Raw genomic sequence first — 13,787 nt, 5'->3', positions numbered from 1 at the left:
GCTCTTTCCAAGGGATGGTGCACTCTCGATGGGCCGAATGGCCTCCATCTGCTCTGTAAAGTCTATGATCTATGACGCAGTATCTCTTTAAGGAACTGCATTTTTAATTTTGCCGACAGTTTGTTGATTCAGCTTTTGGTTAACGCAATGAAGCACACACACACCCCGTCCACCTGCCGATTCCTCGATCTCAGTCTCGCTGTCAGAGTCCGATGTCAACTCCAGTGGAGGAGGGTGTTTGCTGTGACTCAGACCTTGCTTCTGAAACTCTTCTGCATCATCCGACCTGTCAGTGATAAAACACAGGTTAAAGTAACACATTGAATGAAACCCTTCCCAGTGTGGTGCTGAGTCAGGAGACTGTAACAGTCTGTGCCAGACATTGCAAAAGGGTTAGACTGCACAAGAACAGATGCACCAATCACAGCGCGGGACCAACAACAATACACCAATCACAGAGTGGGTCCAACAATACACCAATCACAGAGCGGGACCAATAATACACCAATCACAGAGCTGGATCAACAACAATACACCAATCACAGAGCGGGTCGAACAATACACCAATCACAGAGCGGAATCAACAATACACCAATCACAGAGCGGGACCAACAATACACCAATCACAGAGCTGGATCAACAACAATACACCAATCACAGAGCGAGATCAACAATACACCAATCACAGAGCTGGATCAACAACAATACACCAATCACAGAGCGGGTCCAACAATACACCAATCACAGAGCGGGACCAATAATACACCAATCACAGAGCGGAATCAACAATACACCAATCACAGAGCTGGATCAACAACAATACACCAATCACAGAGCGGGTCCAACAATACACCAATCACAGAGCGGGACCAATAATACACCAATCACAGAGCGGGACCAACAATACACCAATCACAGAGCGGGATCAACAATACACCAATCACAGAGCATAGAACATAGAACATTACAGTGCAGTACAGGCCCTTCGTCCCTCGATGTTGCGCCGACCTGTGAAACCACTCTAAAGCCCATCTACACTATTCCCTTATCGTCCATATGTCTATCCAATGACCATTTGAATGCCCTTAGTGTTGGCGAGTCCACTACTGTTGCAGGCAGGGCATTCCACGCCCTTACTACTCTCTGAGTAAAGAACCTACCTCTGACATCTGTCCTATATCTATCTCCCCTCAATTTAAAGTTATGTCCCCTCGTGCTAGACATCATCATCCGAGGAAAAAGGCTCTCACTGTCCACCCTATCTAATCCTCTGATCATCTTGTATGCCTCAATTAAGTCACCTCTGAACCTTCTCTCTAACGAAAACAGCCTCAAGTCCCTCAGCCTTTCCTCATAAGATCTTCCCTCCATACCAGGCAACATTCTGGTAAATCTCCTCTGCACCCTTTCCAATGCTTCCACATCCTTCCTATAATGCGGCGACCAGAATTGCACGCAATACTCCAAATGCGGCCACACCAGAGTTCTGTACAGCTGCAACATGACCTCATGGCTCCGAAACTCAATCCCTCTACCAATAAAAGCTAACACACCGTACACCTTCTTAGCAACTCTATCAACCTGGGTGGCAACTTTCAGGGATCTATGTACATGGACACCGAGATCTCTCTGCTCATCCACACTGCCAAGAATCTTACCATTAGCCCAGTACTCTGTCTTCCTGTTATTCCTTCCAAAATGAATCACCTCACACTTTTCTGCATTAAACCCCACTTGCCATCTCTCAGCCCAGCGCTGCAGCTTATCTATGTCCCTCTGTAACTTGTAACATCCTTCCGCACTGTCCACAACTCAACCGACTTTAGTGTCATCTGCAAATTTACTCACCCATCCTTCTACGCCCTCCTCCAGGTCATTTATAAAAATGACAAACAGCAGTGGCCGCAAAACAGATCCTTGTGGTACACCACTAGTAACTGGACTCCAGTCTGAACATTTCCCATCAACCACCACCCTTTCTCTTCTTCCAGCTAGCCAATTTCTGATCCAAACTGCTAAATCACCCTGAATCCCCAGCCTCCGTATTTTCTGCAGTAGCCTACCATGGGGAAGCATATCAAACGCTTTACTGAAATCCATATACACCACATCAACTGCTTTACCCTCATCCACCTGTTTGGTCACCTTCTCAAAGAACTCAATAAGGTTTGTGATGCACGACCTACCCTTCACAAAACCGTGTTGACTATCTCTAATCAAATTATTCCTTTCCAGGTGACAAACAACAATACACCAAACGGTGGCAGAATGGACGTTGGATGAGGATTATCCAAACTTTGATGTTAGTTCGATACGCTTTATTGAACCTGTTAAGCAGTGCACACAGTTCGCTGTGGGTTTGACACTCTACTAACCTAAGCTATAACTATAACTAACTAGACCAGACTAGCTCTGAGCCACGTGTAGAAGGTGCTAACTGATATATACACCCTGACTGTCACGACAGTATTCAAGTGGGAGGAGGAACTCGGCGAGGAGATGGAGGAGGGGATATGGGCGGAAGCGCTGAGTAGGGTAAATTCAACCGCAACATGTAGCAGGCTCAGCCTGATTCAGTTCAAGGTCGTCCACCGGGCCCACATGACGGTGACCCGGATAAGCAGATTTTTGGGGGTGGAGGATAAATGCGCTAGGTGCGCGGGAGGGCCAGCGAATCACGTCCACATGTTCTGGGCATGCCCAAAACCTAGGAGATACTGGGAGGGATTTGCGGACGTCATGTCCCAGGTATTGAAAACTAGGGTGTTGATGAGTGGCAGTTTTTGGGGTCTCGGAAGACCCGGGGGTCCGGGAGAGGGAGGCCGACGTCTCGCCTGGTAGCCGGGCGACGTATACTGCTGGTATGGAGGGACTCAGAGCCCCCAAAGACAGAAGCATGGCTCGCGGACATGTCAAGCTTTTTAGGGCTGGAAAAATTAAGTTCGCCTTAAGAGGATCTGTATTAGGGTTCGCCCGAAAGTGGCAGCCATTCATCGACTTCTTCGCGGGGAATTAAATGTCGGGACGGGGAGGGGGTAGATTAGAGTAGAATAGGAGGGATAAATACGCGGGTACTGTTTACGAGAGAAGAGTGATCTTTTGCACTATGTTTCTGCTTTATGTTGATATTGGCACATTACTGTACACTGTAACTGTTTACAATGCCAAAAATACCTCAATAAAATTGTTTATTAAAAAAAGAGACATTTGCCAGGCATGGTATTCCCCTCACTGTCATGAGTGACAATGGTCCCTGCTTCCACAGCCAAGAGTGGTCCAATATCGCCAAGTCCTACCAATTCAACCACATCACCTCAAGCCCACACTCCCCGCAGTCCAACGGGAAGGTTGAGCAACGGGTCCATATAGTGAAGCAACTGCTCTGCAAGGCTGCGGACTCTGCTTCTGGCTTCAGCCTTGCGCTGTTGGCGTACAGGGCAACCCCTCTGTCCACCGGTATGTTTCCGGCACAACTCCTCATGAACAGAGGCCAGCGGACGACTGTTCCGGCCATACACTTACCAGACCTGGATCACCTCCCAGGGCTGCAAAAGGTGCAGCAACTCAGGAACCGGTAAAAGCTGACGTACGATGCTCATGCTACCGATTTGCCTGTGCTAAGTCCGGAAGATGCTGTTCGGATCCAGCTACCTGATGGGAGGCTGGTCAGCTCCAGCTGTTGTTGTTCGACAGACTGCTCCCAGATCGTTTGTAGTTCGTATGGCTGATGGCTCCATTGTCAGGCGTAACAGGAGGGCGCTGCGCAAACTTGCCTGCCCACCACCAGATCCTACTTTTCCATATGTCGTTATGCCTGCTCCGGACACCTTGCACCACGAGGCCACCAATCCGGCAGCAGTCCCGCCTGTCAGGGCGCCGTCGCCCCCGCCTCCACCTCTCAGGCGGTCGACAAGGATCCGACTAAGCCCCAAAGATTGGACTTATAGACATTTATCTTGTAAATTTTGTTCTGTATCTGCACACTAGACACCTCCCATGTGTATATTCATCCACTCGCCAGTTAATATAAATAGTTCCACCTGTAAATCCAGTCACATATGCTCCAAGCAACCAACATTTTTTTTAAAAGGAGAGATGTCATGATATGCAATCATGCACATAATGAGATATAGACAGGCAGTGACAGACACCCAGTACAGCCAATCAACACACAGGACAGAACACAACCAATCACCAGGCAGAACACTAGAGGGGGGCTTCCAACTACAAAGCACACGAGGCATCAGCACTCTGCCTCTTTCCACTGGTGACAACTGCAGTGACAGTCAGGGTGTATATATCAGTTAGCACCTTCTACACGTGGCTCAGAGCTAGTCTGGTCTAGTTAGTTATAGTAAGCACGCTTAGGTTAGTAGAGTGTCAAACCCACAGTGAACTGTGTGCACTGCTTAACAGGTTCAATAAAGCGTATCGAACTAACATCAAAGTTTGGAGTCTACTTTCCAGTACTACTGCATAAAGTTGCAGTCCGTGTTACCCCAGGGTGATTAACACGACACCCACCTCCACCTCCCTCTCAGGCAGCGAGTTCCAGACTCCCACCACCCTCTGGGCGAAAGGTTTTTCTCACATCCCCTCTAAACCTCCTGCCCCTCACCTTAAATCTCTGCCCCCTGGTCATTGACCCCTCCCCCAAGGGGAAAGGTTTCTTCCTGTTTACTCTATCTGTGCCCCTCATAATTTTATACATCTCAATCCTGTCCCCCCTCAGTCTCCTCTGCTCCAAGGAAAACAACCCCAGTCCATCCAATCCCTCTTCATAACGAAAACTCTCCAGCCCAGGCAACATCCTGGTAAATCTCCTCCACACCCTTTCCAGTGGCGATCACATCCCTCCTATAATGTGGATTCCAGAACTGCCCACAATACTCTCGCTGTGGCCTAACCAACGTTTTATACAGTTCCAGCATAACCTCCCTGCTCTGAGACTCTGTGCCTCGGCTAATAAAGGCAAGTATACTATATGCCTTCTTAACCACTGTATCCACCTGCTCTGCTACCTTAAGGGACGGGTGTACATACACACCAAGGTCCCTCTGACCCTCGGTGCTCCCCAGGGTCCTGCCGTTTATCCTGTATTCCCTTTGCCTTGTTTGTCCTGCCCAAGTGCATCAATTATCTGGATTGAATTCCATTGGCCACTGATCAGCCCAGCTGTACCCTCCTGTAATCTAAGGCCATGGCGGAGGTATTTAAAGTAACTGAAGGGTAACAAGCAAATCCTGGGGCAATTTGGATTTGAACTGAGGAAGGTTTGGTCAGAAATGTGATTCCGATAAGTTGTGGTTATTTTGTGTGTTGAAGCTTAAATGGTGAAGGGATTTAAATTGGACTGACCAATTGAGTGTCTCGCTGTCATTTGCACTCGTTGTGAGCTCTTTGTATTAGAACATTTGGAGGTTTTTAATAAACAGGAAGTTTGTGGTTGAAACAAACTCCATGTCTGGATCATTTTGAAGTCTGCAGTCAAGAACCATCCACAAGGGGAAACAGGAGCATGAACCCCTTGCAGAGAGGTCTTGGTCAGGCAGGGCATGTTCTCAAGCATGGCTTCCTTTACTCAGTGACAGTTCTGGCACTGCATTACCAGAAGGGTGTGGTCACACGAGCGAGAGGGCACAGGAGAAGATTAATGAAGCTGCTGCTAGGAATGGAGAATATTAACCAGCATTGGATTGGCTACGATTGCTTTCCGAGGAACAGGGGAGACTAAGAGGAGTCGAAGGGGAGACTAAACAGTCCAACGAGGGAAGGGACGGTACTGGACTTGGTATTGGGGAATGACCCGGTCAGGTGGTAGAAGTTTAAATAGGGGAGCATTTTGGGAACAGTGACCACAATTCAGTAAATTTTAAAGTGCTGGTGGACAAGAATAAGAGTGGTCCAAGGGTGAATGTGCTAAATTGGGGGAAGGCTAATTATAACAACATTAGACGGGAACAGAAGAACCTAGATTGGGGGCGGATGTTTGAGGGTAAATCAACTTCTGACATGTGGGAGGCTTTCAAGTGTCAGTTGAAAGGAATTCAGGACCGGCATGTTCCTGTGAGGAAGAAGGATAAATACGGCAAATTTCGGGAACCTTGGATAACGAGAGATATTGTAGGCCTCGTCAAAAAGAAAAAGGAGGCATTTGTCAGGGCTAGAAGGCTGGGAACAGACAAAGCCTGTGTGGAATATAAGGAGAGTAGGAAGGAACTTAAGCAAGGAGTCAGGAGGGCTAGAAAGGGTCACGAAAAGACATTGGCAAATAGGGTTAAGGAAAATCCCAAGGCTTTTTACACATACATAAAAAGCAAGAGGGTAGCGAGGGAAAGGGTTGGCCCACTGAAGGATAGGCAAGGGAATCTATGTGTGGAGCCAGAGGAAATGAGCGAGGTACTAAATGAATACTTTGCATCAGTATTCACCAAAGAGAAGGAATTGGTAGATGTTGAGTCTGGAGAAGGGGGTGTAGATAGCCTGGGTCACATTGAGATCCAAAAAGACGAGGTGTTGGGCGTCATGAAAAATATTACGGTACATAAGTCCGCAGGGCCTGACGGGATCTACCCCAGAATACTGAAGGAGGCTGGAGAGGAAATTGCTGAGGCCTTGACAGAAATCTTTGGATCCTCGCTGTCTTCAGGTGATGACCCGGAGAACTGGAGAATAGCCAATGTTGTTCCTCTGTTTAAGAAGGGTAGCAAGGATAATCCCGGGAACTACAGGCCGGTGAGCCTTACGTCAGTGGTAGGGAAATTACTGGAAAGAATTCTTCGAGACAGGATCGACTCCAGTTTGGAAGCAAATGGACGTATTAATGAGAGGCAGCATGGTTTTGTGAAGGGGAGGTCATGTCTCACTAACGTGATGGAGTTTTTCGAAGAGGTCACAAAGATGATTGATGCAGGTAGGGCAGTGGATGTTGACTATATGGATTTCAGTAAGGCCTTTGACAAGGTCCGTCATGGTAGACTAGTACAAAAGGTGAAGTCACACGGGATCGGGGTGAGCTGGCAAGGTGGATACAGAACTGGCTAGGTCATAGAAGGCAGCGAGTAGCAATGGAAGGATGCTTTTCTAGTTGGAGGGCTGTGACCAGTGGTGTTCCACAGGGATCAGTGCTGGGACTTTTGCTGTTTGTAGTATATATAAATGATTTGGAGGAAAATGTAACTGCTCTGATTAGTAAGTTTGCAGACGACACAAAGGTTAGTGGAATTGCGGATAGTGATGAGGACTGTAAGAGGATACAGCAGGATTTAGATCGTTTGGAGACTTGGGCGGAGAGATGGCAGATGGAATTTAATCCGGACAAATGTGAGGTAATGCATTTTGGAAGGTCTAATGCAGGTAGCGAACATACAGTGAATGGTAGAACCCTCAAGAGTATTGACACTCAGAGAGATCTAGGTGTACAGGTCCACAGGTCACTGAAAGGGGCAACACAGGTGGAGAAGGTAGTCAAGAAGGCATACGGCATGCTTGCCTTCATTGGCCGGGGCATTGAGGAGAAGAATTGGCAAGTCATGTTGCAGCAGTATAGAACCTTAGTTAGGCCACACTTGGAGTATAGTGTTCAATTCTGGTCGCCACACTGCCAGAAGGATGTGGAGGCTTTAGAGAGGGTGCAGAAGAGATTTACCAGAATGTTGCCTGGTATGGAGGGCATTAGCTATGAGGATAGGTTGAATAAACTTGGTTTGTTCTCACTGGAGCGACGCAGGTTGAGGGGCGACCTGATAGAGGTATACAAAATTATGAGGGGCACAGACAGAGTGGATAGACAGAGGCTTTTTCCCAGGGTAGAGGGGTCAATTACTCGGGGACATAGGTTTAAGGTGCGAGGGGCAAGGAGATGTACGAGGCAAGTTTTTTTACACAGAGGGTAGTGGGTGCCTGGAACTCGCTGCCGGAGGAGGTGGTGGAAGCAGGGACGATAGTGACATTTAAGGGGCATCTTGACAAATATATGAATAGGATGGGAATAGAGGGATACGGACCCAGGAAGTGTAGAAGATTGTAGTTTAGTCGGGCAGCATGGTCGGCACGTGCTTGGAGGGCAGAAGGGCCTGTTCCTGTGCTGTACTTTTCTCTGTTCTTTGTTCGTTGAGATTTTAATTGAGGTGTATAAAATAATGACGGACTTAGACACAGCATTTAAATATGGAAATATCCATAAATGAGAAGCACATTGATGTAGAAACTAAATAACAGGTTCAAAAAAAGCTGTCTGTGGGATTAATCGGAGACGGAACTATAACCAACCAAGACGTAATTATCACCAAACCAAGATGTAACTATCACCAAACCAAGACGTAACTATCACCAAACCAAGACGTAACTATCGCCAAACCAAGACGTAACTATCATCAAAGCACTGCGAAGTTCAACAGCCTCAGCTTTGCTTCCAGAATGTTCATTCAACCCTCCTTAAGCTCAGTAACTCTGGCCCATGATACACTTTGAAACGTACTGTACAAAGGGTCGAACATGTCCCTCGATATCAGCCTCCACGTCGATGATGGGTGTCCTCAGAGATGCCGGATATCCAGTGTCCACACTGCTCTCCCCGCACTGCTCTGGCCGATTCTCAGGGATCTGCCTCTCTGAATTCTGAAAACAAAACACAACATCAATCAACAAAGCAATTGTTCAGAAAGGGGAAAACATTTGCATTTGAATAGTGCCTTTCTCATCCCAGGAAGACCCAAAGTGCTTTGCAGCCAATGAAGGGACAGTGACTGTTCTGATATGACGAAAGACAGCAGCCAGTTTGTGCACAGCAAGCTCCCATGAACACCAATGTGGGGGTTATCAAATAACAGGGGCTGGTTTAGCACAGTGGGCTAAATCGCTAGCTCAAAATACAGAACAAGGCCAGCAGCGCGGGTTCAATTCCCGTACCAGCCTCCCCGAACAGGCACCGGAATGTGGAGACTAGGGGCTTTTCACAGTAACTTCATTGCAGTGTTAATGTAAGCCTACTTGTGACAATAAAAATTATTATTATTAGATAAGGGCGGCACGGTAGCACAGTGGTTAGCACAGTTGCTTCACATCGCCAGGGTCCCAGGTTCAATTCCCGCTTGGGACGGACATGTGGAGGTGAGAGTAGGACGGTGAGTTGAAATGGCAGCGACAGGAAGGTCTGGGTCCTGCTTGTGGACGGACTGGAGGTGTTGTGCAAAGCGTTCACCCAGTCTGCGTTTAGTCTCTCCTATGTGGAGTAGGCCACACTGGGAGCAGAGAATGCAATAGATCAGATTGAGGGAGGTGCACGTGAAGCGCTGCCTCACTTGGAAAGGGGGTTTAGACCCTGGGATGTTGAGCAGCGAGGGGGTAAAGGGGCAGGTGTTACACCATCTGCGATTGCAGGGGAAGGTGCCGTGGGAAGACGGTGAGGTATTGGGGGTGATGGAGGAGTAGGCCAGGGTATCCCAGAGGAACGGTCTCGGTGTAATGCTGATAGGGGAGTGAGGGCAAGATGTATTTGGTGGTGGAATCATGTTGGAATTGACGGAGGAAGATTCTGTGAATGCGGAGGCTGGCGGGCTGAAAAAATGAGGATAAGGGGGATGCTAACCTGGGCCTGGGAGGGGGGGGGGTGTGAGGGCAGAGGTGCGGGAGATGGGTCGGACATGGTCGAGAGTCCTGTCCTGGAAACCAGGATTAAGGAAGAATAAAAACATGTCGACATCACCGTTTTGGAAAGTGGCATCATCGGGACAGATACGACGGAGGTGAAGGAACTGGGAGGATGGGATGGGGTCCTCACATGATGTTGGTTAGTTCACAGAATATACAGTGCAGGAGGCCATTCGGCCCATCGAGTCTGCACCGACCCACTTAAGCCCTCACTTCCACCCTATCCCTGTAACCCAATAACCCCTCCTAATCTTTTTGGTCACTAAGGGCAATTTATCATGGCCAATCCACCTAACCTGCACGTATTTGGACTGTGGGAGGAAACCGGAGCACCCGGAGGAAACCCACGCAGACACGGGGAGAACGTGCAGACTCCACACAGACAAGTGACCCAGCGGGGAATCGAACCCAGTACCCTGGTGCTGTGAAGCCACAGTGCTAACCACTTGTGCTACGGTACGGCACACGGTATGTGGGCAGCACGATGTGGGGTGTGAAGAGCTGTAGTCGAGGTAACTGTGGGAGTCGGCGGGTTTGTCATGGATATTCCATGAATTGAAAATGGAAAGGAAAGGAGGGAGAGAGGGATTGGGCATCCTGGTGGGGAATGGAGGGAGAGAGGGATTGGACATCCTGGTCGGGAATGGAGGGAGAGGGATTGGACATCCTGGTGGGGAATGGAGGGAGAGGGATTGGACATCCTGGTGGGGAATGGAGGGAGAGGGATTGGGAATCCTGGTGGGGAATGGAGGGAGAGGGATTGGACATCCTGGTGGGGAATGGAGGGAGAGGGATTGGACATCCTGGTGGGGAATGGAGGGAGAGGGATTGGACATCCTGGTGGGGAATGGAGGGAGAGGGATTGGACATCCTGGTGGGGAATGGAGGGAGACGGATTGGACATCCTGGTAGGGAATGGAGGGAGAGGGGTTGGACATGGCGCACTGACGTCTGCCTCACAGAGGCTGAACGGCATCTCTCAGACACTTCCTCTGACCTCCCCCTGGACCATGACCCCCACCACCCAGCATCAGGCCACTGTTTCCAGGACTGTCAGTGACCTGATCCCCTCCGCTGACCTTCCCTCCACAGCGTCCAACCTCAATCTCCCAACCCCGCACAGTGATGGAGTGATTTTTGGGACTGGAGGCGGGTTTTAGTGGAGTTCCCCAGGGGTCAGTGTTGGCATCCTCGCTTTTCCTGACATATATTAAATGACCCAGAGTTTGATGTGCTGATCACCATTTCAAACCGGGTGATCCGGAACTCGTAACCATGAGGAGAACGGTGTGGAACGTGTAAAGGGTTATTAGCTGAAGAATGGGAGCAATTTGCAGGGGCCACAGGAAAGGGGAGGGGAGCGACACGAGGTGGAAAGTTCCTTTCGAAACACCGTCGACCAAATGGCAGCCTGCTGTTCTGAGCCATGCTCTGATTATGGGAGATGGAGGTGAAAGCTGTTCAGTAACGTACCCAGTGGCTGCAGTTATCCAGTCTCTCAGGCTTCAGGTCCCTGTGCAGCAGCCAGAGTGAGCGCAGGATGACAGGCAGCGATACTTGGACCCGTATGGCGGTGTTGTGCTCCAGTAATTTCTCCACTTTGTGAGGGCCACAAAGCAGGCGTCGTTCAGACCATCGGATCATCCACTCCAGGAGCTTTGCCTGGGACTGGAGTTCCAGCTCAGTGGTGAGGTCCTCTTCCAACACAGCTAACACTGAGCAGCAGGGAGCGCAGTCTGTCTTGGTGGTAGGAGAGGCAGCGTCACGAGCAGCTGCCCACTTCTGCGGCGTGTTTAACTTACTCGGCAAAGAGTGCAACTTTAACCCAAACAGGCCTCTGCCCCTCGCCGGGCCCCGCGTGTCAACGGCAGGAAAATAACTGTGAACATTGTGCTCGTTGGACAATACTTCAGAATGGAGAGTGGACTGGGGCATTGCTGGAGCGGGGGAGGAGGCTGGGGGTTTCCATCCTCGCCCACAACCAAGGTTCTCGTTCTGGCGCCAGTCTGACACAAAGTGAGAAGATGTCTTGGTTTCTCTGGAAGCTCTGCCCCTGCTCTGTCGCCGCTTGAAAGTGCTGTGAACCTGGAATACCAGCGAGTTCAGCTCCTGCTCCCTCAGGTAGGCCGAGCAGCTGCTCAGCAGTGGGACAGCCGGGTCCTCATTCACTATCTGGTCTCTCTCCAACAGGTAGCTCAGGAACAACTCCAGGAATTTCACATACTCTTCATCATCACGTTCAAACTCCCACGAACCCACCACAGGCAGGCAAGGTGTGTAAACCTGTGAGCCTCCGGCCTTCCTGCAGGCTGGACCATTGCTCCTGCTGGCTGAGCTCCTCTGGGGACTGGGTGCTGCGTTCCTGTAAATACAGAACAAAGCCCTGTTGCATTCGGTCAGATATTTTTTGAGCACAGAATAATACAGCACACAAGGAGGCCATTCAGCCCACTGTTCCCATGCCGGCCGTTTGGTATATCTCTTCCATTGACCTGCTCCTTCCCCAGAGCTCAGTAAATTATTCAATCTAATTCTCCAATAAAGTTATTATTTAATCTGCTTCATTGAGCTTTCAGACAGAGCACATTCCAGATTACACCAACAGACGGAAAGGGTGCGATTCAGCGGACTGCAGTTAAATTCTGCTGAATGGTGTGTTCAGTGGGTGTTTCTCGGTGTCTGCAGCACACCCGGCTATCCAACATTCACACAATCGGAGAATTTACAGTACAGAAGGAGGCCATTCAGCCCACTGGGTCAGCACCGGACCTTGGAGAGAACTCCCCAACAAAACCTACACCTCCACCCTCCCCCCGGACCCCAGTAATCCCACCCTCCCCCCGGAACCCAGCAATCCCACCCTCTCCCCGGAACATAGTAATCCCCCCGGAACCCAGTAATCCCACCCTCCCCCCGGAACCCAGTAATCCCACCCTCCCCCCGGAACCCAGTAATCCCACCCTCCCCCCGGAATCCAGTAAACCCACCCTCCCCCCGGAACCCAGCAATCCCACTGTCCCCCCGGAACCCAGCAATCCCACCCTCCCCCCGGAACCCAGCAATCCCACCCTCTCCCCGGAACCCAGCAATCCCACCCTCCCCCCGGAACCCAGCAATCCCACCCTCCCCCCGGAACCCAGCAATCCCACCATCTCCCCGGAACCCAGTAATCCCACCCTCTCCCCGGAACCCAGTAATCCCACCCTCTCCCCGGAACCCAGTAATCCCACCCTCCCCCCGGAACCCAGCAATCCCACCATCTCCCCGGAACCCAGTAATCCCACCCTCCCCCCGGAACCCAGTAATCGCACCCTCACCCCGGAACCCAGCAATCCCACCCTCTCCCCGGAACCCAGTAATCCCACCCTCTCCCTGGAACCCAGTAATCCCACCCTCCCCCCGGAACCCAGTAATCCCACCCTCCCCCCGGAACCCAGTAATCCCACCCTCTCCCCGGAACCCAGTAATCCCACCCTCTCCCCGGAACCCAGCAATCCCACCCTCCCCCCGGAACCCAGTAATCCCACCCTCCCCCCGGAACCCAGTAATCCCACCCTCTCCCCGGAACCCAGTAATCCCACCCTTGCCCCGGAACCCAGTAATCCCACCTTCCCCCCCGGAACCCAGTAATCCCACCCTCTCCCCGGAACCCAGCAATCCCACCCTCCCCCCCGGAACCCAGTAATCCCACCCTCCCCCCGGAACCCAGTAATCCCACCCTCTCCCCGGAACCCAGCAATCCCACCCTCTCCCCGGAACCCAGTAATCGCACCCTCACCCCGGAACCCAGCAATCCCACCCTCTCCCCGGAACCCAGCAATCCCACCCTCTCCCCGGAACCCAGTAATCCCACCCTCTCCCCGGAACCCAGTAATCCCACCTTCCCCCCCGGAACCCAGTAATCCCACCCTCTCCCCGGAACCCAGCAATCCCACCATCTCCCCGGAACCCAGTAATCCCACCCTCTCCCCGGAACCCAGTAATCCCACCATCTCCCCGGAACCCAGTAATCCCACCCTCCCCCCGGAACCCAGTAATCCCACCCTCTCCCCGGAACCCAGTAATCCCACCCTCCCCCCCGGAACCCAGTAATCCCACCCTCCACCCGGAACCCAGTAAACCCATCCTCTCCCCGG

The 13,787-nt window shown here is 50.9% G+C and overlaps 1 protein-coding gene across 1 annotated transcript in view; it reads right to left on the bottom strand.

The window, feature by feature from the left end:
- LOC140429943 (ciliogenesis and planar polarity effector 1-like) overlaps positions 1-13,787 on the bottom strand; it is a 687,141-nt gene that overhangs the window by 186,178 nt on the left and 487,176 nt on the right. The window contains exons 25-27 of the mRNA XM_072517533.1: positions 11,125-12,013; positions 8,480-8,619; positions 165-286 (exon numbers count right to left, since the gene is read on the bottom strand). Of these exons, the coding sequence (XP_072373634.1) occupies positions 165-286; positions 8,480-8,619; positions 11,125-12,013 (1,151 nt within the window). The remainder of the gene's footprint in view (positions 1-164; positions 287-8,479; positions 8,620-11,124; positions 12,014-13,787) is intronic.

Source organism: Scyliorhinus torazame, chromosome 9 (assembly GCF_047496885.1).
Source record: "Scyliorhinus torazame isolate Kashiwa2021f chromosome 9, sScyTor2.1, whole genome shotgun sequence".
NCBI lineage: Eukaryota > Metazoa > Chordata > Chondrichthyes > Carcharhiniformes > Scyliorhinidae > Scyliorhinus > Scyliorhinus torazame.
This window is presented reverse-complemented; position numbering and strand designations above follow the sequence as displayed.